The sequence below is a fragment of the Bos taurus genome, chromosome 5, assembly GCF_002263795.3.
Source record: "Bos taurus isolate L1 Dominette 01449 registration number 42190680 breed Hereford chromosome 5, ARS-UCD2.0, whole genome shotgun sequence".
NCBI classification, from domain to species: domain Eukaryota; kingdom Metazoa; phylum Chordata; class Mammalia; order Artiodactyla; family Bovidae; genus Bos; species Bos taurus.
In genome coordinates this window covers 116,501,595-116,523,668 of record NC_037332.1, presented here as the reverse complement: position 1 = coordinate 116,523,668, position 22,074 = coordinate 116,501,595, and the positions used below count along the sequence as shown (strand labels likewise).

Here is a 22,074-nt window from a genome sequence, read left to right as displayed (position 1 = left end):
CAGCTAGGAACTTGTCCAAACTAATGGCTTTGACAGCATTCATGGGATAAGCTGTCACATATCTGGGAGTGGATTTAGGTCAAATTGGAAATGCTTCATCAAGATGGTCCATCTATGGCCACACTCAGAAATAAAAACCAACAGTATATAATCGTTGAATTGACCCCAAAAATGCCATTGCTGTAAGCACACGTCGAGGTCATGTTCTAGTAGTATAATAAAAGTGATTGCCAATTCCTGAAAGTCAGGACAGGAGCATTCTTTCGGTCAATTCAAAGACCATATATCATTGGTTTTTATTTTTGAATCTGCCCAGATGACGAAGGGCATTGCAGGCAGGTCACTTCAAGGCTTTGGAGGAGCACAGTGGCAGGTCTCAGGCGCACACAGCTTTTAAGGACAGCAGGAAGGGACACGACCCATTTTGAACCCATTTTATCTGCTGTCTCAGGGGACACAGTAACCACTGCGTGCAGCGCTCACCCTAGAACCCGGGCTTCCGTGCTAATGAGAGGACAGGTAACAGGAGAACTAAGACCAGCGCATTTCTCTCAGAAGCACAGGGTGAGCGAAACTGCCTGGGGCTACAAACCCCAGGGGTTGGGCGGTCTGTGAGGCTGCACACTGGCAGCACCGACTCTGTGGAGCTCGAGAAGGAAGCTGAGAGACTCCGAGCAGCCAGGACGGCAGGTCAAGTCGGCGTGAACGAGTCAAGGCGCGCCAAGGGCTGCCCAGCCCCTGCCAAACAGTAGATCTTGGGTGTGGGACGCCGCCACAAGGCGGAAGCGAAAATGAAAGGCATTCAGTCGTGTCTCTTTGCGACCCCAACGACTGTAGCCCCACCAGGCTCCTCTGTCCATGGGAATTCTCTAGGCAAGAATACCGGAGTGGGTTACCATGCCCTCCTCCAGGGCACTCTTCCTAACCCAGGGATCGAACCCAGATTTCCCGCATCGCGAGCGCAGTCTTCACGTTCTGAGTCACCGCTGAAGCCAAGCGGAAGGCGAAAAGGAAGTCCGCCGCGAAGCCCCGCCCCACCCCACCCCCCGCGCAGGCGCCCAGGGCACGCAGTGGCGGGGGCGGGGGCGGGGCCGCGCACGCGCCCAGGGCTGGGCCTCGCAGCCGCGGAGGCAGCGGAGGTGAGTGGCGCGGCCTAGCGGCCTGGCGGGAACGCGAGGGGACGTGTGCGGCCGCGCGCCGGTCACCTCACCGGCGTCTCCCGCTGCCCTGGCCGGGCCTGGGCTCCTCCGCGGAGGACTAGGGGGTTCTGAAGGGAGTGGCGGGCGCCTTGGAGCCAGGCCGCGGAACTTGCGCCCGGCTCGTTCCCGCGCTGCGCGGCGCTGCGGGCCCGGGAGCCGTCCGAGGGCCGGTCGGCTGACTGGACAGAACCGAGGGGGAAAAGTCAGTGAACTTGACGGCAGGGCGGCAGACACGACGCGAACTGAAACGCAAAGAGAGTGACAGCAGAGGTTCCGAGAACCGCGGGGACACTACCCGAGCTCAGCGTACTTGCGGTTGAGATGTCCGTGGGAGACGAGAGGGAAGGGGGCTGAAGAAGAAATCCATGAAGTGATAATGGTTAAGGATTTTCCTAAACTACAGATCAAACTGCTTAATGCAGCACAAGCAGGATAAGTAGGTTTAAAAGAGGTGAGGGTGGCGGGGAAGTCGATATATATTCAAACCGCTGAAAGCCGAAGGTGAAGAGAGAAACTTCAGGGCAGCCAGAGGGAAGTCCCCTAGGTGGAGACACGAGGGAGACCCTCCAGGCGGCTGGAAGGCCAGGAACGAGGCCGGGAGGTGGGAGAGCGCAGGGAACGCGTGGAGGATGCCGGGCCGCAGCGCAGCCTGCTGTATGGACAGTGGACGGCGGAGTCTTTGGGAAAAGATAGTTCCTGAATTAAAGAGGCCTCACATGCCCAGGAAGGTTTGAAACACCACTCAGAGCCTTGAGTTTTGTAAAATCCTGTTGAATTCTCTCATGCTTACAGTTTATGCGTCTCCTGAAATGATGGTGCCGTTTCTTCCTGTATTGTTACTCTCCTGAGTTGCATTCACTAGTTTTCGAATGTTGAACCAGGTTTGCATTCCTGGGTGGAGTCCAGTCTGCACTGATGCTCTAGGCTTCTTATGTATTATTGGATTCAGTTTGCTAATATTGTGCTGAAGAATTTTGTTTGTGAAGGATATTGCTCCGTTGTGTTGTTCCGTGGCTTCAGTTCAGTTCGGTCTCTCAGTCGTGTCCGACTCTGCGACCCCATGAAATGCAGCATGCCAGGCCTCCCTGTCCATTACCAACTCCCGGAGTTCACTTAGTCGTGTCCAATTCTTTGTGACCCCATGGACTGCAGCACGCCAGGCTTCCCTGACCTTCACTATCTCTGGGAGTTTGCTCAAACTCATGTCTGTTGAGTCGGTGGTGCCATCCAACGATTTCATCTTCTGTCACCCCCTTCTCCTCCTGCCCTCAATTTTTCCCAGCATCAGGGTCTTTTCCAGGGAGTTGGCTCTTCACATCAGGTGGCTAAAGTATTGGATCTTCAGCTTCAGCATCAGTCCTTCCAGTGGACATTCAGGGTTGATTTCCTTTTGGATTGACTGGTTTGATCTCCTTGCAGTCCAAGGGACTCTCAACAGTCTTCTCCAGCACCACAATTTGAACGCATCAGTTCTTTGGCGCTTAGCCTTCTTTATGGTCCAACTCTCACATCCCTACATGACTACTGGAAAGGCCATAGCTTTGACTATACGGACCTTTGTCAGCAAAGTGACGTCTCTGCTTTTTAATACACTGTCTAGGTTTGTCATAGCTTTGTAGTTTTCCTATAATTAGTTCAGTTCAGTCTCTGAGTTGGGTCTGACTCTTTGCAACCCTTGGACTGCTGCACACCAGCCTTCCCAGTCCATCACCAACTCCTGGAACTTGCTCAAGCTCATGTCCATTGAGTCAGTGATGCCGTCCAACCATCTCATCTTCTGTTTTCCCCTTCTCCTCCTGCCTGCAATCTTTCCCAGCATCAGGGTCTTTTCCAAGGAGTCAGTTCTTCTCATGAGGTGGCCAAAATATTGGAATTTCAGCCTCAGCATCACTCCTTCCAATGAATATTCAGGACTGATTTCCTTTAGGATGGACTGGTTGGATCCCCTTGCAGTCCCGGGGACTCTCAAGAGTCTTCTCCAACACCATAGTTCAAAAGCATCAGTTCTTTGGTGCTCAGCGTTCTTTATAGTCCAACTCACATCCATACATGACCACTGGAAAAACCATAGCTTTGACTAGATGGACCTTTGTCAGCAAAGTAATGTCTCTGCTTTTTAATATGCTGTCTAGATTGGTCATAACTTTTCTTCCCAGGAGCGAGCATCTTTTAATTTCATGGCTGCAGTTACCTTCTGCAGTGATTTTGGAGCCCAAGAAAATAAAGGCTGTCACTGTTTCCATTGTTTCCCCATCTGTTTGCTATGAAATGATAGGACTGGATGCCATGACCTTAATTTTTTGAATGTTGAGTTTTAAGGCAGCTTTTTCACTCTCCTCTTTCACCTTCATCAGGAGGCTCTTCAGTTCCTCTTGACTGTCTGCCATAAGGGTGGTGTCATCTGTGTATCTGAGGTTATTGACATTTCTCCCGACATCTTGATTCCACCTGTGCTTCATCCAGCCCGCATTTCACCTGATACACTCTGCGTAAAAGTTACATATATGCAATACACAGCCTTGACGTACTCCTTTCCCAATTTGGAGCTAGTCGTTGTTCCCTGTCTGGTTCTAACTGTTGGCTTCTTGACCTGCATATAGATTTCTCAGGAGGCAGGTGAGATGCTGTGGTATTACCATCTTTTGAAGAATTTTCCACAGTTGTGATCCACACAGTCAAAGGCTTTGGCATAATCAATAAAGCAGAAGTAGATATTTTTCTGGAATTCTCTTGCTTTTTCTGTGATCCAATGGATGTTAGCAATTTGATCTCTGGTTCTTCTGCCTTTTCTAAATCCAGCTTGAACATCTGGAAGTTCATAGTTCACGTACTGTTGGAAGTCTGGTTTGGAGAATTTTGAGCATTACTTTAGTAGTGTGTGAGATGAGTGCAGTTGTGTGGTGGTTTGAATAGTCTTTGGCATCGCCCATCTTTGGGATTGGAGTGAAAACTGACCTTTTCCAATCCTGTGACCACTGCTGAGTTTTCCAAATTTCTTGGTATATTGAGTGCAGCACTTTCACAGCATCATCTTTAAGGTTTTGAAATAGCTCAGCTGGAATTCCATCACCTCCACTAGCTTTGTTCGTAGTGATGCTTCCTAAGGCCCGCTTGACTTCAAATTACAGAATGTCTGGCTCTAGGTGAGTGATCACACCATTGTGATTATCTGGGTCATGAAGATGTTTTTTGTATAGTTCTTCTGTGTATTCTTGCCACCTCTTCTTAATATCTTCTGCTTCTGTTAGGTCCATACCATTTCTGTCCTTTATCGTGCCCATCTTTGCATGAAACGTTCCCTTGGCGTCTCTAATTTTTTGAAGAGCTCTCTAGTCTTTCCAGTTGATGCTGTCAGGTATCAGTTAACCAATTATCAGCTAATAGTCTAGTCTAGTTAATGGTATCAAGGTAATCCTGGAAGTTTTGGTAGTTCATGTGATACTAGCCTCAGAATTTCTTTGCAAGTACTCCTTTCTCTGTATTCTTTTTTCCTATGGTTGATTTATTTGCGTTTGGTTGCGCTGGGTCTTTGCCGCGAGCGGGCCTTCTCTGGTTGCGGGGCGCAGGGGCTGCTCTCTGGTTGTGGTGTGCGGGCTTCTCGCTGCGGTGGTTTTCTTACCGCAGAGCACAAGCTCTGTGGTGCATGGGGCTTCAACAGTTGCGGCTCCCATGCTCTTGGATGCATGGGCTTAGTTGCTCCTCCACATGGGGCATCTTCCTGGTATCAGGGATCCATCCTTTGTATCCTGCATTGGTGGGTGGATTCCATACCACTGAGCCACCAGGAAAGCCACCCTGCTCTGTATTCTGAATGTTTCTGTAGGTTGGTGTTACTCATGTAAATGCTTGACAATTTGCTGGTAAAGCCATCTGGGCATGAAGTTTTGCTGGTGCTCTATTTCATTTTAAAGTAAAATTTAAAATTACAGATTCACTTTTCTTAATAAATATAGGTCTTTTCAGGTTTTCCATTTTGAGTCACTTTTGGTAATTGGTGTTTTTTTTCCCAAGAAGTGTGTCTATTTCATCTAAACTGTCAAGTTCATTGGGTAAAAAGGTCACTGCATTTCCTTATTATTCTTTTGATGTCTGTAGTCTTAGTGATGTCCCCTATTTTGTTCCTCATTATGGTAATTTTTATCATTTTTCTGTTTTTCTTGATCAGTCTAACTAGAGGTTATCAACTTTATTGACGTTTTGAAGTAACCAGTTTTGGTTTTATTGATTTTTTTCCTATTGTTTGTCCATTTTCTATTTCCTTGATTTCTGTTCTTTATTATTTTCTTTTTTCTGTGTATTTTGGGTTTAATTTGCCTTTTTGTAGCTTCTTAAGGTAGAAAGTTAGATGACTTATTTTAAATCTTCATTTCCAGTTTAGGCATTTAAAGCTGTGAATTTCTCTAAAATCAGCTTAAACTGCATTGTGTATACTTTGGTATTTTAGTTTTCATTTAGTTCAAGCTATTTTCTAATTTCTCTTGGGATTTCTTCTGTGAATCATGATTTATGCAGAAATATATCATTTAATTTCCAAATATTTGGGGATTTTCCATGTATCTCTTTGTTACTGATTTTAATTGACTTATTTAGGGTTAGAGAAGGTACATTATGGTTTCAGGCTTTTAAAGTTTGAGGCTCATTTTTTGGCCTAGCCTATAGTCTTATCTTGGCGGTTACCTCATGTACACTTGACGAGAACGTGTGACCTTGAGCGGGTCTTGCAGTTGCCCTGACTGGAGACTCCTGGTGTGTATGGTGCCCATCTTCTCTGTGGGGAAGAAGCAGGCAGTGGGGAACTTTGAGATGTGTGTGGTTCTTGGTTCTGTAGGTGATGTGCCCCATCTCTTGGCCTTGCAGATGGCGTGTGAGACGGAGCGAACCCCCCTGGGTGTGTTCAAGTGCCAGCTCTGTGCCTTAACAGCTCCATACAGCTACCAGGGGCGGCAGCCCCCTGACAGCCAGTCTGTCGTGTGAGTACCAGGGTCCCAGCCCAGGAGCCTTGCCAGAGCTCGCTGGCCTGAATCTGACACAGAGCTTGTGTGTTGTGTCTGGGCCCACCCTGCCCAGGCTCTGGGTGCTTGAGGTGTGAGCCACACCTGATGGGTTCAAGGGCCATCTGGCTCTTCTGGAACCTCCCAGTCCCTCCCTCCATGTTCGGCCTTGGGTGGACTTTCCTGCCCGCAGCTCCTGTTCTGGTGGGAGTGAGCCCTGAGGGCCAGCATCTGCCCAGGGAAGGCCTGCAACAGAGCCAATGGGTCCCAGGCCTTGATTCTTGACCTTCAGCTCGTCCTTCATCAGACGCCACCTTGTGAGGATCTGACCAGTCCATTACATGGGACGGGTGCTGGGGGCCAGGCCTCTTCCCTCTGGCCGCGGGGATCCTGGGGGTGTTGCCTCAGGACTCTCTTGGTCTCCTTTCTGACGTGCACTGGAGGCCAGCAGGGCACCCATCGGCAGCCTCCACGTGCTCCCTGCGTGGAAGCCGTTTGGGAGTGGGCATCATCCTGGGGGCGCGGAGAGGACTCGTGCCTGCCCCCAGCCCCATCCTGTTGAGTCAGGTGGGGTCTGGGGTGGAGTTGCCGCAGCACTTCTCTGGGCCGAGGAGGAGCAGCGCTCTCTCGGAGGCTGTCGCAGAGCCTGGAGCAGGTCTTGTTTCAGTCCCAGCCTGGCCCCTTTGCTCCTCTCTGCTACTACTCGGTGGCGCTGGGGGCCCAGCCCCTCCCTCGATGCGCGGCCCCGGTGGGCGGCCCCCGGGAGGTCCGTGCAGCTGCCGAGTTCCTGTCAGCAGAGGTCGGGCCTTTCCGCCCCCTCTTCCTGTCCTGCAGCCTCCTGGAGGAGAGCTACGTGATGAGGGACCCCTTCACCCCCGACAAGGGCAGATTCCTGGTCGTCGGCTCGAGGTGCAGCATGTGCGGCAGGCTGGTGTGTGTGGGCCCGGTGGGTAAGCCGCGCGCGCCTGGGGCTGCCTCCTCTCTCCACCCCGTGGCTGGGACCTCACGAGTGCTCTCGGGAGAGGTGACCCTCGTGCCTTTCCCAGGGGCAGTGTGAGCGGCAGCCTTTCCTGGCCTTGGTGTTCCTGGGCCCCCTCACGGTCACTTGGCGGGGGCAGCTGCTCTGCCTCATCATGGGTGGGTCCCTGCAGCCAACAGAGGGCTCGGGGACAGGCAGGCTGGGGTCAGTTTGAGGGTCTCAGTGGGGGTTGAGGAGAGAGATTCTTGGAGGCTCTGCACTGCCCCCCTCCCCACCCCTTAGCCCCTAATCGCCTCCCCTCCCCCACTAAGTGCAGCTGGCATTGTGCTCTTCCCTCCATGGGACCGTGGCCGCCTTTCTAATCGTCCCAGGGCCCTTCCAGAGGAAGGGGCATGCTTTCCGGAGCGTTTGTTGTGTGCCAGACCCTGTGCTTGGGGCTTGTGTTGCCAGCAATGCCTTCTTCAGTCCTACCCCAGCCCTAGTTAGGCAGAGCGGTGCCGCACCCATTTTACAGGTGAGGAGACTGAGGTTTGGAGAGGTGGCGTTGGCCCAGTTCACTGGGCTAGCTGAGCCTTTTGTGTGAAAGCCTGAGGACGGATGGAAGGCGGAAGACCCTTACCCCGAGTGACTCTGCAGCCCAAGCATCCCTGAGTATTCTGGCTGGGGGCCGAGGGCCAGCAGCGGAGGGGCAGGGGGGCTGTGTCACAGAGCAGATTGGGACAGCCAGTCTCCATCCATCAGAAGTCAAGGTGATGAGACTGGCAGGTGGGAGGAAGCCTCAGCTCAGGCAAAGGCCCAGAGGGAGCCACACTACCGTGGGGCCGTGTGAGGAAACAGGCAGCTGGCGCCGCTGAGGCCCTGTGTGGACCGGAAGCAGCTGGAGTTGGGAGTGGGGCCAGGCGGGGGAAAGCCAGGACTGCCGCCCTGGGAGTTTGGGCCGCACTTGGTGCCAGAGGGGACGGGGCCCCGTGTGGCGTCAGATCTCCACGGTTGTCTTGGTTGAGGCACAGCCTAAGCTCCTGGAAGGAAGGGACCCCGATACACGGGACAGATGAGACAAACAGAGCCTGGCCCAGGTGGCGCTGGCTGGTGGGGCACAGCTGTGGTCCTCAGCACAGGACCCGTCGGGTGCCCTTTGTAAGTTGCAGCTCCCACCATCACATCTACATCCCCACTGGTGGGAAGGGACAGGAGTGCACACACCTGTTCCTTCAGAGAGCACGACCAGGAGGTGGCATGCAGCTGTGGTGACGCTGCTGAGCAGACTCAGCCTCGTGGCCACCCCTGGCTGCAGGGCGGCTGGGAGGCAGGTCCGGGCCCTGTGCCGGATGGGCATCAGTGCAGTGTTAGTGGATGCCACGGTCGCCACGGTACGTGGAGGAGCAGTTCTGGCCTGCCCGGACCAGCCACTCGGCCGTGGCCTCCACCTCTGTGGGCTGTCCTTCCCGTCCCTGGCTGCTCCCAGCACCGGTGTCACCAAGCCCCTGCCCCACCGCCGTGATAGCCGGGAGAGGGAGGGACCTCGGGTTTCCAGCCCGTTGGGCCTGGCTTGTGCTCATCCTCTGCCCACGGTGGAGCCCCGCCCTGCAGAAGCCAGGCTGCGCCGTTTCTCCTGGCCGCCTTCGCGGGTCTCACCCAACCAGGCCCATGGCCTGCGGGCTCCGGCCCTGGCTCTTTTGCCCCCATTGCCCTCCTGGAGGCCCACCGGCTCTTCTCTTAGATGAGGACCACCCTCCTGGAGGTGGGCAGCCAGGCCCCTGTGCTCCCCTCTCCCTTTTGCTGTCTGGCTCTGGCCACACCCCCCAGCTCCTCTCTGCTGCTGTGTATCTGGGGGCCTTGCCTCGCCCCCCTGCCCTGCCTGCAGTGAAGGGCTGCCCTCTGGGAGATGCTGCACTGGGCTTCTTGTGGCACTCAGCACTCCCTGCCCTTCTTTCAGGAATGCAGTCTATTCTACTCCAAGAGATTTTGCCTCCCCTGTGTCCAGGACAACGTGGATGCTTTCCCTCAGGAAATTCAGCAAGACTTGGAGAAAAGAAAAGTCCCCTTCACGAGGCCTGCCAGCCAGCGCAGTTCTTAACCATGAGTGCAGTCGGGTACCAGGTCCGCAGCGGTGCTCACCCAGGGCTTGTGGCCATGCGGGCTTCCGTGGCCCAGGTCAGAGACGGGGCCGAGATGGAGCCACTGTGCCAGCCTTCTTTCTGGGCCACTGGGAGCCGTGTCTGCAGCCCGGGGGGGCTGGGGTCTGCCTGCAGCAACACCAGGGTCAGGAGCCGGCAGAGACGGCGCCCACAGGCAGACCCCAGACGCCCGCGCTCAGGGACCGCAGCCCCCCACCCGCACAGCCCCCACCTTAGCAGCTGGTGAGACGCTGATGTGGGCTCGCCATGTGCCCCCAGTCCTTAGAGGGTAGAACTGCTCCGTCCAATTCTGTAATTTCTGCAGGGCCCGCGCACACTGCCTGGGGGTGATAGAGACATGTCTGATGAGGGGACCAATAAAGAGCTTTTACTGACCAATGTTGGTGCTGGGTTTTGTCTTCTGGGGCCGCACTGTCCCAGGTCCACTCTGTTACCGGACCCTGACAGGCAGAGACGACCTCAGGCTTGGGTTCAGGGCAGACCCTATAGTTGGTACTTGTTTTTCCAGACAAGCAGTTCATCTCACAGCATCACTCAAAACTCCCCAAATAATTTTTAAAAATAGTTTATTTTTTAAAACCATTAAGGCAATACTGTACCCTGAAATTAACTCTTTACATTCATCAGTCTTACAGTAGGACATTCCAAACATATAAGTTCCCATCAATTCAGGATAGAAATTAATATACATGATCAGTTCAATCTCCTAAAGGGAAAATGAATAAGATCCTTTTTTTTTTTAATTAACGTTATTTTATAGCCATTTTCTAATTGCCGGGCCCGACCACCAGGAAAGTGACCAAGGAGATCCCACTCGTTGTCCTCTGCATACCCCAGCTTCCCTGACCCCAGGTGCCCCACCGATCACACCCAGGGGGCTGAGCCACAGAGGTCATTTGGAGCCTACCCAGAAGAGCTCGGCTTTGGAATTGCTCCTGTTTAGTATGAAATACAAGGGGTCTGTCAGCCCCTAAATGCTTTGAGAGCATTAAGGCACCAAGAACAATAATGGACCAACACACACCAAGGAATCGCGCTTAGTCCTGGCTTTGGAAACCGCGTGGCTCTGCCGCATGTCTGGCAAAGGCTTCCTCTATGCCCTGTGTACCCCAGGCACAGACACGCGTCAGGAAGAGGTCCGCCTGGGTTTGGAACAGGTTGCCTGGGAGATTCACGGGATCTGTGGCTTCCGCTGGAGGCTGCCAGAGGAGCAGCCGGTGAGAGTCCCTGTCTCAGCATCTCTCAGATTGCAGAGCTCTTTGGTAACAATCCCCAGGTAGTAATTCCCTGAAGAGCAGACAGCTGCTTACTACATAGGAGAAGTTCCGGGTCTCCAGCGGGACCGACCCTGCTTGCGTGAAATTGGTGGCTTCTAACCTGGGTCTGCCTTGCTGATAGATAGACAGGCTTGCCTGTGCTGCTCATGTGTGAAAGACGAAGAGAACAGATTTACAGGGAAATAAATTCCAGATGGCTCAGGAGAGAAGGAAAGCTCAGACGTGTGTGTGCGTGCGTGCGTGCGTGCGTGTGTGTGTGTGTGTGTGTGGTGTCTGGGGAGGGGCGGGCCTGTGTGCGCATGCGGGTGTATTTCTCTTGTGACGTTTCAGCTTTTTTTGTGTTTCCAGCAGGTCCAAGAGCCAAGCTACTAAACAGTATACATCAGTTCACACTGATTTCAGAAGGATCCCAATGTTTGTTGTTAGACACATGATTGTTGGTTAGTAAAATATTAGGATTTAAAAAACTCAAATCACAGTATTTAAGATATAGCTATTAACATAGTTCCTTTTACCATACAGTGTAGAAAAAAAAAGTGATTCTCAAATACAAATACTGTGACTGCAGGACAGTGAGTGGCATCATCTCACGTGAGGTACGTTGTTCTTTAGGCCTGAAACAAGGACCAGACCATCCACGCCTTTAAGAAGAAACTTCCCCAAAGCGAATGATTTTTTCTTGGAAAAGATCAGCTACTCGTCTCCAGGGCTTCTCAGCCCGTGGCCCCCACCTTCTGTCCCAGGAGGCAGGGCTGGTGGTGGGGTCTTGTCTGCACTCCGGCTGGCACGATGCAATGCTACACTGGTCACGCCGCTGGGGGTGGCAGTGGTGGGGGGAGGCAAGAGAGGAGGCGGCTGCTGTGTTACCTTCTCTGGGGGAAACAGGGAAGCTGTTCACATTTGACCCAAACTAGCAAACACATTTTCAAATGAAAAAACCTGACCCAGGTCTCAGTTTGCTGTTTTGCAATGTGAAAAAATTGGTATTTCTTCAATTTTTGTTTTTTTCCAAATAATGCATTTAACAGCCACAGGGCCCCCGAGGTCCTTGATGTTATGAGTTGCTCAGTCGAGATGTGACCTTGGCGTGGATGCAGTGTGGTCCGTTCTGTGCAGAGGATCCCAGAAGCATGTGGCTGCGTGTCTTCCAGCTGAACCACATCATGTGGCCCCCTCTTCCCCAGGGGGGTTATACTTCTCCCGCCTCACTGAAATTCTGAGAAGCAGACAGTCTAGATCTGAGGAGTCTGGGCGCCTCAAGCCAGGAAAAGGCGTGTGGAAGTGAGCCTCGGGCAGCGGCCTCTCTGTTCTAATAAGTGGGCCGCACCCATAGCAGCCCACTCTACGGGAATACAGTAGGAATCTGCCACACCCCACACAAACAGCATCATGGAAAGTGTTATTTAGCTCTTCAAATGAATTTGAAGACGCGTGGTCTTTTTTTCCCTTAGAGCACTTCCAGTACCACACTTTAATTCGTCCGGCAGTCCCCAGAGGAGTAGGAGGGCCTCCTGTATCCCAGTCAGACCGAACTGCTGCCCTTGTTTTCACTCTAGTGTGTGTCCCTGGCTGAGGGTTGATGACCATTTTCCTAATTGTGCTGAAAAATGGTGCCTAAAAATAGATGTAAATCTCAGCCAACACTCAGACCTCAACCTTTGGAGCCTAATCTCGGATCTTCCTAGAGAGAAGTTCCCCAGAGGAAAGTGTGCCCCCGGTAAAGTCCTAGCCCTGGGAAGGGGGCGCATGCGCAGGTGGTGGGGCGCAGTCGGCAGCACGCGGCCGGCTGGTTGGCATTCCCCACCAGCCCTCAGGGAGATTTCACGCGGGCCTCAGTCCGCTCCTCCCAGCGGGGCTGTCCGCAGAGCCTCCCTGCCGCAGGCGGGCCGTGCCTTCTGGAGAGCTAAGGCAGGAGTCCCCTTAGCTGACCACTCCAGGCAGAGATTTCATTGCCGAGAATCTGTCATCCCAGAGGAGCCCCATAAGCCTGCTTGGACCAAGACTTAAGAACAAATGCAGATATAGTCCAGTGCCTGCAGCAACAGCGCCGTGAAAACCCTCCCTGGACACCTCTTGATAGTTCAGCCCTCAGTTAGTGGCAGCAGTCTAGTTTGTGACATCTAGGGACAGTGCAGTTTCCTTGCCTCTCTTGAATCGACATGGCTGTTGTGAACTTAAAGAGCAAGCGACCCCTCCGGGAACATGTGCAGCCAGGGGACCAGACTCAACCACAGGGACCACTTTGAAGCACCCTCACCTGCCTTAAATGCAGGGGTGGGAGAGTGGAAGCAAGCCACCCCCGGGGCCCAATCCGCACGTCCAGGCAGTCCTTCCGAGCCCGGTGTTTCCACTCGAAGGTGGGATGACACAGTCCGACCCCCTCGAGAGTCTGAGGCCTGGAGGTGGCACCAGAGCCTGCGCTGACGGCGCAGGTGGGGAGCCAGGAGCACCTGCATGTCTTCCTCGCAGGACCCGCGTTTTGGAAGCCGTGCGGGTTGAAGAGGCACTTTGAGGTGACTGGTTTTCCAGGGTCCCTGGAAGCCCCTACTGAAGGCCAGGCCAGTGGCCAAGTTGGTCTTAGCTGGAAGTACCTGACTCCCTGGTTGAAACAATGGACTTATATTTAAACAGGACTTTTTAAGACATTCCAGAGACGAGTGTGGTCATTGGGTCAAGACAAAAAAAGCCCTCTGTCGTGCATCTGGCCGCGAGCCATCAAAATGCGCCTGGTGTCACGGTGGCTTGGAAGGAGCCAGGCACAGAGGGGCTCAGGTGCGACGGGGGCGGAGGCCGTGCTGACGAAGGCTTGCACAGAGACGCCTCTCTGCCCTCGCCTGCAGAATCTCCCTCTGAGCAGGATCCCCCTCGGCCAGCAGGTGAAGAGGGAGGCCCTGCGTGGGCCAGTCACCTGGGCCCTCGGCAGCAAAGGTGCGGAGTCCTAACCCCTGGGCCACCGGGGAATTTCCCAGGCTCCCTTTAAACGATAAAATTTCCTTTAAAAATCCACATAGGCTTCCGTGTCTCAGGGTGCACACAGCAGAGGTGGGCACACAGTCTCTGAGCCCTGCTCACAGATGGTCTGACTAGGAACGCCCCGAAGGCCCTAGTGCTCCATGGACCTTAGATTTGACAGAGGCTCCTGACGGCCCTATCGACGTGGCTGTCCAGCTGCAGATTTGGGGAAACAGTAGCTGCTCAATTAATAGCTTTCTCATCATCAATCATCCAACCAAGGGCCCTACCTGTGCCTGGAGCTTCTGCTCAGATTGTAGGCTGCTGCGTTCTGTGCTCTTAAATTGGAAGGAAGGGCTCACTTTAACAGGGCCGACTCTCAGGCGTTCTGGAATTCTTTCCCTTCGAGTCACAGTCACTGTTGACGCCTGTGTGTGTATCCTCTTTGGGAAGGTGCTTTGAGCCCCTCTCCCCAGAGAGCTGTGTAGAGGTCACAGGGTTCCCGGGGGCCAGGCGGACAGTGGGCAGGGCTGTCGTCAAACTGCTCCTCTGACACTGGACATCAGGGAGGCAGCATCCGCGCGTGCAGCCCTCAGACTTCTCGCAGTGTGGCGGGGGCAGAAGTGAGCCCGTGGAACCCCCAACCAGAAATGCCCAGGAGGCAGAGAGGAGGGCCACTGGGCGGCAACAGAGCGGCCCGGAGGAGCCCCATGGTCCACCTGTCCAGACAAAGGCCGCCAGTAGTCTGTGGCCTCTGGGGAGTCTGGCACTTGGTGGTAAGTGAGGGAACGAAGAACCAGGTTTTAACAGTGGCTTAAGAGCAGATCAAGGTGGTGAAAAGGGGTCCCGCCATGACCTGCACCCAGCACCGCGGGCGGCTGGCTCTCCACTCGTCATCTGAGGTTTCTGGAACCTGCTTCCACTGGACCTTGCGCTGATGTCTGCTAAAGCCTCACAAGCAACAAGTGTGCTCCTTCAGTAGCTCCTGTGTGAAGCACTACCATCTACTAAACTGGCGAATAACCCGTCCGTCATCTGACTATCAGTGCTCGGAGAAGTCTTGGATTGTGTGACCCCAGACGTTCTGAGTGGCAATGAGTGGCTCTGTTATTTCAAGTGAATTTCTTCCTATTAACAAGTGAACAATGTCAGGTTGCTTTCAGGCCAAGGTCCTCTGTGGCTTCACCACGGGCTTCCCTGGTGGTCTGGCTGGACCCCAAGAGGACCAGACGCTCGCTGACACCGTGGATGCAGTTAGCCTGTTCAGTGGCAAGCGTGAGCTGGGAACTGTTTCAGATAGGTCCCATGAGAATCTAAACAGAACCTGCAGGTCTTCCGAAAGCCTGAGTCTTGAGCCTCGCTTTCCAAAGCCGTGTCTATGTGACTAGACCCGAAAACACTAGAGCGAGAGGCGGCACACGCACAGGATCCAGCCCGTGACCCCAAGACCTCGCACGAGCCACAGGCCTCCAGGCTCGTCAGCCCAGGGAGTTCCCATCTTAGGAAAGAACGGGGACACGGGTGCACCTGTGACTAAGAGCTTACCTCCTTTCTGACTTAGGGTGACCCCTGACTGGCGTCAGTTCTAAAGCGGAAATGCTGTCATTTGTCTCCAGCAGGCCCTTTGATTGCATCTTAAAAAAATTAAAAGATAAAAGCATCACCGAATGTGTAATGTGTACAAAGATGTCCTAATTGTGAGGCTTGTTTTTTTTTTAAGCTGAAGTCTCAGTTTTTTGTATGATAATGCTGGTCTTGGTGGAGAAGGAAATGGCAACCCACTCCAGTATTCTTGCCTGGAGAATCCCAGGGATGGGGGAGCCTGGTGGGCTGCCATCTATGGGGTCGCATAGAGTTGGACACGACTGAAGCAACTTAGCAGCAGTAGCAGCAGCTGATCTTGGAGACTTTTTCAAATTCAGTCCTAGCCATTCTTTAACAGCAGATAATAATGACCTTATAGGACCAAATGTCCTAAAGACAGAGGGGGGAGGGTCATTAAGGATCGAAAGTGCTGCCGGCCCAGGAGGCGTCCAGGGGCTGAACCGGCTGGGGGGTGGGGAGGCACTCTGACAGCTCTCTGACGGACAGTTAATCCAAGTGGTGGACAGGACCATGTGCTCTAGACAAGAACCATAATCCACAGCGTCTCCAAACTGGACTGAGGTTGGAAACTCGACTTTAAGGCTGAATCAGACCTTGTAGATTTTGGTAAAACCACCTTATATATGTAGCTGGAAAAGGAGACAACTCTTGAAATCCTTGCAAAAACCACCTGTTGTGAATCCTGAGACCAAATGAAACCATTTCATCCCCCTACCCTGCCCCACCCTGGCCCACTCTCCAGGCGAGACCCCCGGCCCCACCCCCACGCTATACAGTCACAGGTGCTTTGTCCTCTCCACCCTAGGGAGCAGCTGCCACCAACAGGGGTTAAAAAGAAACAAAGCTGCATATTTAGAAAAGCAACACAGAAAAAGACCAAGGAGCTGCCTTGACAGAGGGGGCCTGGAGCAAGATTTATAAATAACTTGTCAGTTTGCCCCTGGAGACGCGACCCTGGCCCCCAAACAGCTCGGCTCGGTAGATTCAGATTTGATAGGGAGTCGAGCCGAGAGGAATGGGAAGTGGACCACACTTCAGTCCCTGTTCTTCCTGCTGACCGCAGGTGCTAGCTTAACACAGGGAGGGGATCAAGTCCAGAGGGGCCTTGAGACACGGCTTTCTGGAATCTTCTACACGTGCCTGGGAACAGGCTTTTCCACATACTACTTACAGCCACAAAACAGCAAACTGAACCGAAACAGCCGATGCATTTCAACAAGCTTATTGAAATCATTCTTTGACATTCTAAATCCTGTGATTCAAAAATAGCACGTTGTCTTTCTTAGAATTCAGGAAACAGAACCAAAGTCTTCCAAATAAATATTTTGCTGCTCTTAAAATACTTTGGAGACATCTATGTTTACAGGATTATAAAAATTAAAAAGTGCTGATTAGTTTTCAAAATTATAAAAGAGCACAACAGTCAAAAAGCGGTAAAAAGGGAAGACAGACCACGTATTCTGAGGTTAATTCACTGGTAAATTCCTAACACGATATAAAGAAATCTGCATTGATTCACATCAGGCACATTAAAAATCAGACCGCTGAACACCATTACCCCTCATTTCCCAAGTCCTGATTAGTAGCTGCTTCTCACCAGCATCTCAAGACTCTGCACTGCTCTCAGAAGTGGTTACAAAAAAGAAACGTGGAGTAGCCTTCCGGTTACCTAGGCAGTATACCTCCCGTTGTTCCAAGGTTTCCATGGTGGATATTTGTGCAAAGCTGCATTGCTCCTGTCTCTCTGTAGTGCCGCCGCCTCTAAAAACCCGAGAGAAGCCTCTTTTCCGCGCTCGCGTCTGGATCGTCAGTACATGTCCCTGTAGATCTCCTGCAGCAGCGGGTGCAGGGCGGCGTCCGACTCCGTCTTCTTGATCACCTGCACCAGCTGTGCGTGCTCCGTGACCAGCTGCCGCAGGTCTGCCATCTTTTGCAGGAGTTTTGGGAAGAGGAAGACGTCGTCAGGATGGTTGTTCTGTAGGTGGAGTTTGAGCACGTGCACAATACCCTCCTGCATTTTCTCAATGTGTCCTACATTTAGGAGGCCAGGCCGATCTACCCTCAGGAGAGAGGAGAGAGGTGTGAGTGGGGTAACCGCACGGTAACGCCAAGGAACAGTCTTCAAGTCTGAGAAACCAAACATCCTGACTGGACCCTGCCTTTCTTACCCAAAGCTCAGCTGCCTTTACACACGGTCCACTTGCGTAGAAGACAGAGCTACATTTTCCCCAAATCGCTGGGCCTGGGACAGACAGGAGGAATGCTGCTACTGCTAAGTCGCTTCAGTCGTGTCCGACTCTGTGCAACCCCAGAGACGGCAGCCCACCAGGCTCCCCCGTCCCTGGGATTCTCCAGGCAAGAACACTGGAGTGGGTTGCCATTTCCTTCTCCAATGCATGAAAGTGAAAAGTGAAAGTGAAGTCGCTCAGTCATGTCTGACTCTTAGCGACCCCACGGACTGCAGCCCACCAGGCTCCTCCGTCCATGGGATTTTCCAGGCAAGAGTCCTGGAGTGGGGTGCCATTGCCTTCTCCGGACAGGAGGAATACTCGTTCCTAAGTATTTCTTTTCTTTTTTAAAATGTATTTTATTTATTTGGCTGTACCAGGTCGTGCCTGCAGCTCACGGGATCTTCCATCTTCACTGGGACATGTGGGATCTAGTTCCCTGATCTGGGATCGACCCTGGGCCCTCTCCACTGGCCTCGAGGAGCCTTAGCTGCTGGACCACAAAGGAGGTCCCTCTCAGTATTTCTGTGACCTGAAAACCACTGGCTACCGTACAGGGTGGCTGCTTCATCTAGAGTTTATCCGATGACCGCCTGTCAGGGGGAAACTCCCACAACATTAGGAGTAGCAGCTATACACACAAGCTACTTGTGCCTAATATGGAAAACAATACCCTTCTTCCTACATCTTCTTAGGTACTCCGTTTCAACAACATTTAAGGAGTGTGATTATGCTCCACATAGGTTTAATGTGGTATAGAGCACCGTTACAGGTACCTTCTGAGTGTGTGAGTGTGTGTGCTCAGTCGCGTCCAACTCTTTGCAACCCCATGGACTGTAGCCCGCCAGGCTCCTCTGTCCATGGGATTTCCCAGGCAAGATTACTGGAGTGGGTTACCATTTCCTTCCCCAGGGGGTGTTCCTGACCTAGGGCTTGAACCCGTGTCTCATGTTTCTTGCATTAGCAGGCAAATTCTTTACCACTGTGCCATCTGAGAAGCCCACCTTCTAATATAAATCAGACAAAAAGTAGGTGGAGCCAGAAAGGAATGAGGGGATGGATACAGGCTGGAGAGGGGGCTGAGGACACCTGGAGAGGGGACGTGTGAGGCTTGAACCAGGAAAAGTGGGGTGGACACCAGGTGACCTCCCCAGGTTGGCTCAGACACGGGGACCAGGCACCGGGGACAGCTCAGACCATGCATCCTTCCCTTGATCCAGAAAGATCAGCCCCCGCCATGCATACTCAACAGGCAGTGCTCTCTTTAGAATCCCACACATCACTATGATTTTCAGAAGTGTTGCTCACAATGTGGACTTATCATTTTTTTGGAGGGGGGTGGATTGTAAAATAAATATTAGGTTTTTAAAGAGAGAAGTTTTAAAAGAGTAATAAGTGAATCCCACTTCATAATTGTAGCCCCATCATACAGATTTCATATATGTCTCACCAGATATTTTTCTGATCTGATTATAATTTCTTTTATAAAACTGTGGTCACACTACTTATATAAACAGTCATGCATCACTTTCCCCACCACACTGCCTCTTGAGCATGCAAAGGACGGTGGCAGATTACATACGGTTGCCCTGCCACTCAGTGCATTTTACCTCCACTGACTGTGCCCAGCTAGATGGCCAGAGGGACAGACCTCATCCAGCTCCGTGTCTGGAGTTGGGGCCACTGCGGCCAGCCTCAATTCTGCGAGTGAGGGACTCACGGGGGCACTACAGCTTCAGGCAGCAGTGGCCCCGTGGCTCTCCCTTGTGGCTGTGTTGGGTCAGCCGAGTACAGTAGAGGGATGACCTTCTTAGACCCAGGACAGGGCTATTTAAAGGAACGTAAGGCTGAGCCAAAAATCTGCAGAGCCAGCTCCCCATACAGAGGCCCAGGTTTTCCTTCACTGGAATCCATTTCCTCTGGCAAAGCATACTGTGCAGTCATACCTGTTAGCTAACTGCTTATGTTTTTCATTATGAAATTGCATAAGTACACCAATACAGACAGCAACTGGACTAACATCCATGTGGCACTTTATAGAATACTGTCTGCAACGTGGATACAAGATTATGATAACAGTTATAACACGGTCATCCCACAGTATCTGTGCAGATTGTTCCAGGACCCCTTGAGAGTCCCTTGGACTGCTAGGATTTCCAACCAGTCCATCCTAAAGGAGATCAGTCCTGGGTGTTCATTGGAAGGACTGATGTTGAAGCTGAAACTCCAATACTTTGGCCACCTGAAGCAAAGAGCTGACTCATTTGAAAAGACCCTGATGCTGGGAAAGATTGAGGGCGGGAGGAGGAGGGGACAACAGAGGATGAGATGGTTGGATGGCATTACTGACTCAATGGACATGAGTTTGAGCAAGCTCCGGGAGTTGGTGATGGACAGGGCGGCCTGGCGTGCTGCGGTTCATAGGGTCGCAAAGAGTCGGACACGACTGAGAGACTGAACTGAACTGAAACACCCAAAGCCACGAAAGCTCAAGCCCCTGACACAAAACGGCATGTAACCCGTGCACATCCTCCCAAACATATTGCATCACCTCTAGATCACCTGTAATGCCTCAGGCAGCGTGAACAGTATACAAACAGTTGCCAGTGTGTGGCAAATTGAAGTTTTGTTTTTTGGAACCTTCTGGAATTTTTTTTTCTGCATGTTTTCCATCCACGGTTGACTCTGCAGGTGCAGATGAGTATGGAGGGCTGACTGAATATGATGGTGTTATTATAACACATATACATTGTAATATTACTACAATTATATCTGATATATAATAGTGGGTATGATGTAATGAAAGTGAAAGTCACTTAGTCGTGTCCGACTCCTTACGACCCCATGGACTCTACAGTCCATGGAATTCTCCAGGCCAGAATACTGGAGTGGGTAGCCTTTTCCTTCTCCAGGGGATCTTCCCAACCCAGGGATAAAACCCAGGTCTCCCACATTGCAGGCGGATTCTTTACCAGCTGAGCCACAAGGGAAGCCCGTGATAATAAGAAATATCACTAAATATTAACGATCCCTAATATATTTTGTTGTTTAGTCGCTCAGTCACGCCCGACTCTTTGCAACCCCGTGGACTGTAGCCCGCCAGGCTCCTCTGTCCATAGGATTTTCCAGGCAAGAATACTGGAGTGGGTTGCCATTTCCTTCTCCAGGGATCTTCCCAACCGAGGGATCAAACCTGCATCTCCTGCATTGACAAATGGATTCTTCACAGCTGAGCCACCAGGAAAATGCCACCTGATATATTTTATTACTTCCTGACCCAGGGATCAAACCCAGGTCTCCTGCATTGCCAGCGGACTCTTTGCTGTCTGAGCCACCAAGAAAGCCCTGATATATTACATCCTGTTATAAATAAAATATGTATTTCTGTAGTTACAAATGGGACATATCACTACTTTACAAATGTGCTGTTGTCTTGTCACTCAACCACTCGGCCATGCCCAGTTCTTCTGTGACCCCGTGAACTGTAGCCCAAGAGGCTCCTCTGGGTTGCCATTTCCTTCTCTGTGGGACCTTCCTGACCCAGGGATTGAACCCACATCTCCTGTTTGGTAGGTGGATAATGTGTTTTATATAAAGTAACATGAAGACACTGCCATACATAAAATAATCAACAGAGACCTCCTGTGCGGCACAGGGGACTCTTATTCTGTAACCACCTAAATGGGAAAGTAATCTGAAAAAGAACAGACGTACGTGTATACACCTGAAACTAACAACACTGTAAGCCAATTATACTCCAGTATAAAATAAGAATTGTTAAAAATAAAAAGTTAAAGCTCTGAAACTGGAAAAATTACCTTTGCTACAATATGATCCGACACAGATCTCATTCTCACTGAATCCTGGTCAGTGTCACTGTGGGAGTTCGGACGCCCTCCCCACCTGCCCCCAGCGGTGGCTCCATGCCACTCACATCGGATTTACCGCTGCTGGGTTCTCGAGACAGGAGGCCATAAGTGCCCTGGCACCGATGCGAAATCAGCAACTTACCTCCACAGCAAATGATAGCAGCCACAAAGAGGGAAATATCACTGTCGTCCAGCTCCAGTGCATTGAACTTCATTGCAAAGTCGAACTTGGGTTCCATGATATCACAGAAGGGTTTTCTTAGGCTTTTAAGGAATTCACGGGTTATGAAGCCATTCCCGTAGGCTACCAACATCCCATCTTTATTCATCACAGAAGACAGCATCGCAAATATGGCTTCGTAAACTCCATACTTCAGCAGAGTGACTTGGTCATTCAAGTCCAAGTTTGCAAACCCAGGGATGGACTTGGCAAACTCCGTGAGCTCGGTGACGGTCTCCACGGACGTGCACTGGCAGCAGTGGAAAATGCGGACCTCCGCCTCCTTGTTCTGGATGCCGTTGGCCACCAGCTTGGCCACCAGCGTCTTCTCGGCCATACACAGCGTCTCCATGTCGTGGATGACGAAAGGCTGGAAACAAAGACACTGGAATAAGTTGGATGACTGGTGACAAGGTGTCTTCTTAATTATCATGAAACTGATGGGTAGTCACTGTAGTTCAGCCGCCTGAGAATCAAAGTATGTACAAAACACAGTCTCCGTCCTTAAACCACCTCAAAATTAGCTGGGGATAAAAAGACATTTAACAGAGGACAATATACATCAGAAAGATAGTCAGCGTCATCGCCTGGAACTGGGGGGGATTTCATTGCTAAG

General features: G+C 51.8%; 2 protein-coding genes across 12 annotated transcripts in view; one reads left to right on the top strand and one right to left on the bottom strand.

Annotated features, from left to right (window-relative positions):
- Nucleotides 1-203: 203 nt before the first annotated feature.
- CDPF1 (cysteine rich DPF motif domain containing 1) lies at nucleotides 204-9,685 on the top strand. 7 transcript variants are annotated; one of them, XM_024991952.2, is made up of 4 exons: nucleotides 204-1,139; nucleotides 6,057-6,169; nucleotides 7,025-7,121; nucleotides 9,106-9,685. In XM_024991952.2, the coding sequence occupies exons 1-4, from the start codon at nucleotides 792-794 to the stop codon at nucleotides 9,244-9,246; spliced, it is 699 nt and encodes a 232-aa protein (XP_024847720.1). In that variant the 5' UTR covers nucleotides 204-791; the 3' UTR covers nucleotides 9,247-9,685. The 7 variants fall into 7 exon arrangements, with proteins under 7 accessions (XP_024847720.1, XP_005207543.2, XP_059742553.1 ...); XM_005207486.4 differs by having other exon boundaries at nucleotides 7,025-7,136; XM_059886570.1 differs by lacking the exon at nucleotides 9,106-9,685 and adding an exon at nucleotides 7,684-8,539 and having other exon boundaries at nucleotides 7,025-7,136.
- Nucleotides 9,686-9,856: 171 nt separating this feature from the next.
- Nucleotides 9,857-22,074, bottom strand: part of PPARA (peroxisome proliferator activated receptor alpha) — a 74,898-nt gene continuing 62,680 nt past the window's right edge. For 4 of the 5 annotated variants that reach the window (XM_024991367.2, XM_005207472.5, XM_059886112.1 and 1 more), the window contains 2 exons: nucleotides 21,381-21,828; nucleotides 9,857-17,196 (listed from right to left, as the gene is read on the bottom strand). In XM_024991367.2, the coding sequence (XP_024847135.1) occupies nucleotides 16,949-17,196; nucleotides 21,381-21,828 (696 nt within the window). In that variant the 3' untranslated portion in view covers nucleotides 9,857-16,948. 5 annotated transcript variants of the gene reach the window in all.

What these genes read in the sequence shown, in the direction of transcription:
- CDPF1 (XM_005207486.4), top strand. Translation starts at nt 792, where the DNA reads ATGAAAGGCATTCAGTCGTGTCTCTTTGCGACCCCAACGACTGTAGCC. An exon ending in CCTGACAGCCAGTCTGTCGT is followed by an intron (nt 6,170 to 7,024) that starts GTGAGTACCAGG and finishes CCTGTCCTGCAG; the next exon opens with CCTCCTGGAGGAGAGCTACG. An exon ending in GGCTGGTGTGTGTGGGCCCG is followed by an intron (nt 7,137 to 9,105) that starts GTGGGTAAGCCG and finishes CCCTTCTTTCAG; the next exon opens with GAATGCAGTCTATTCTACTC.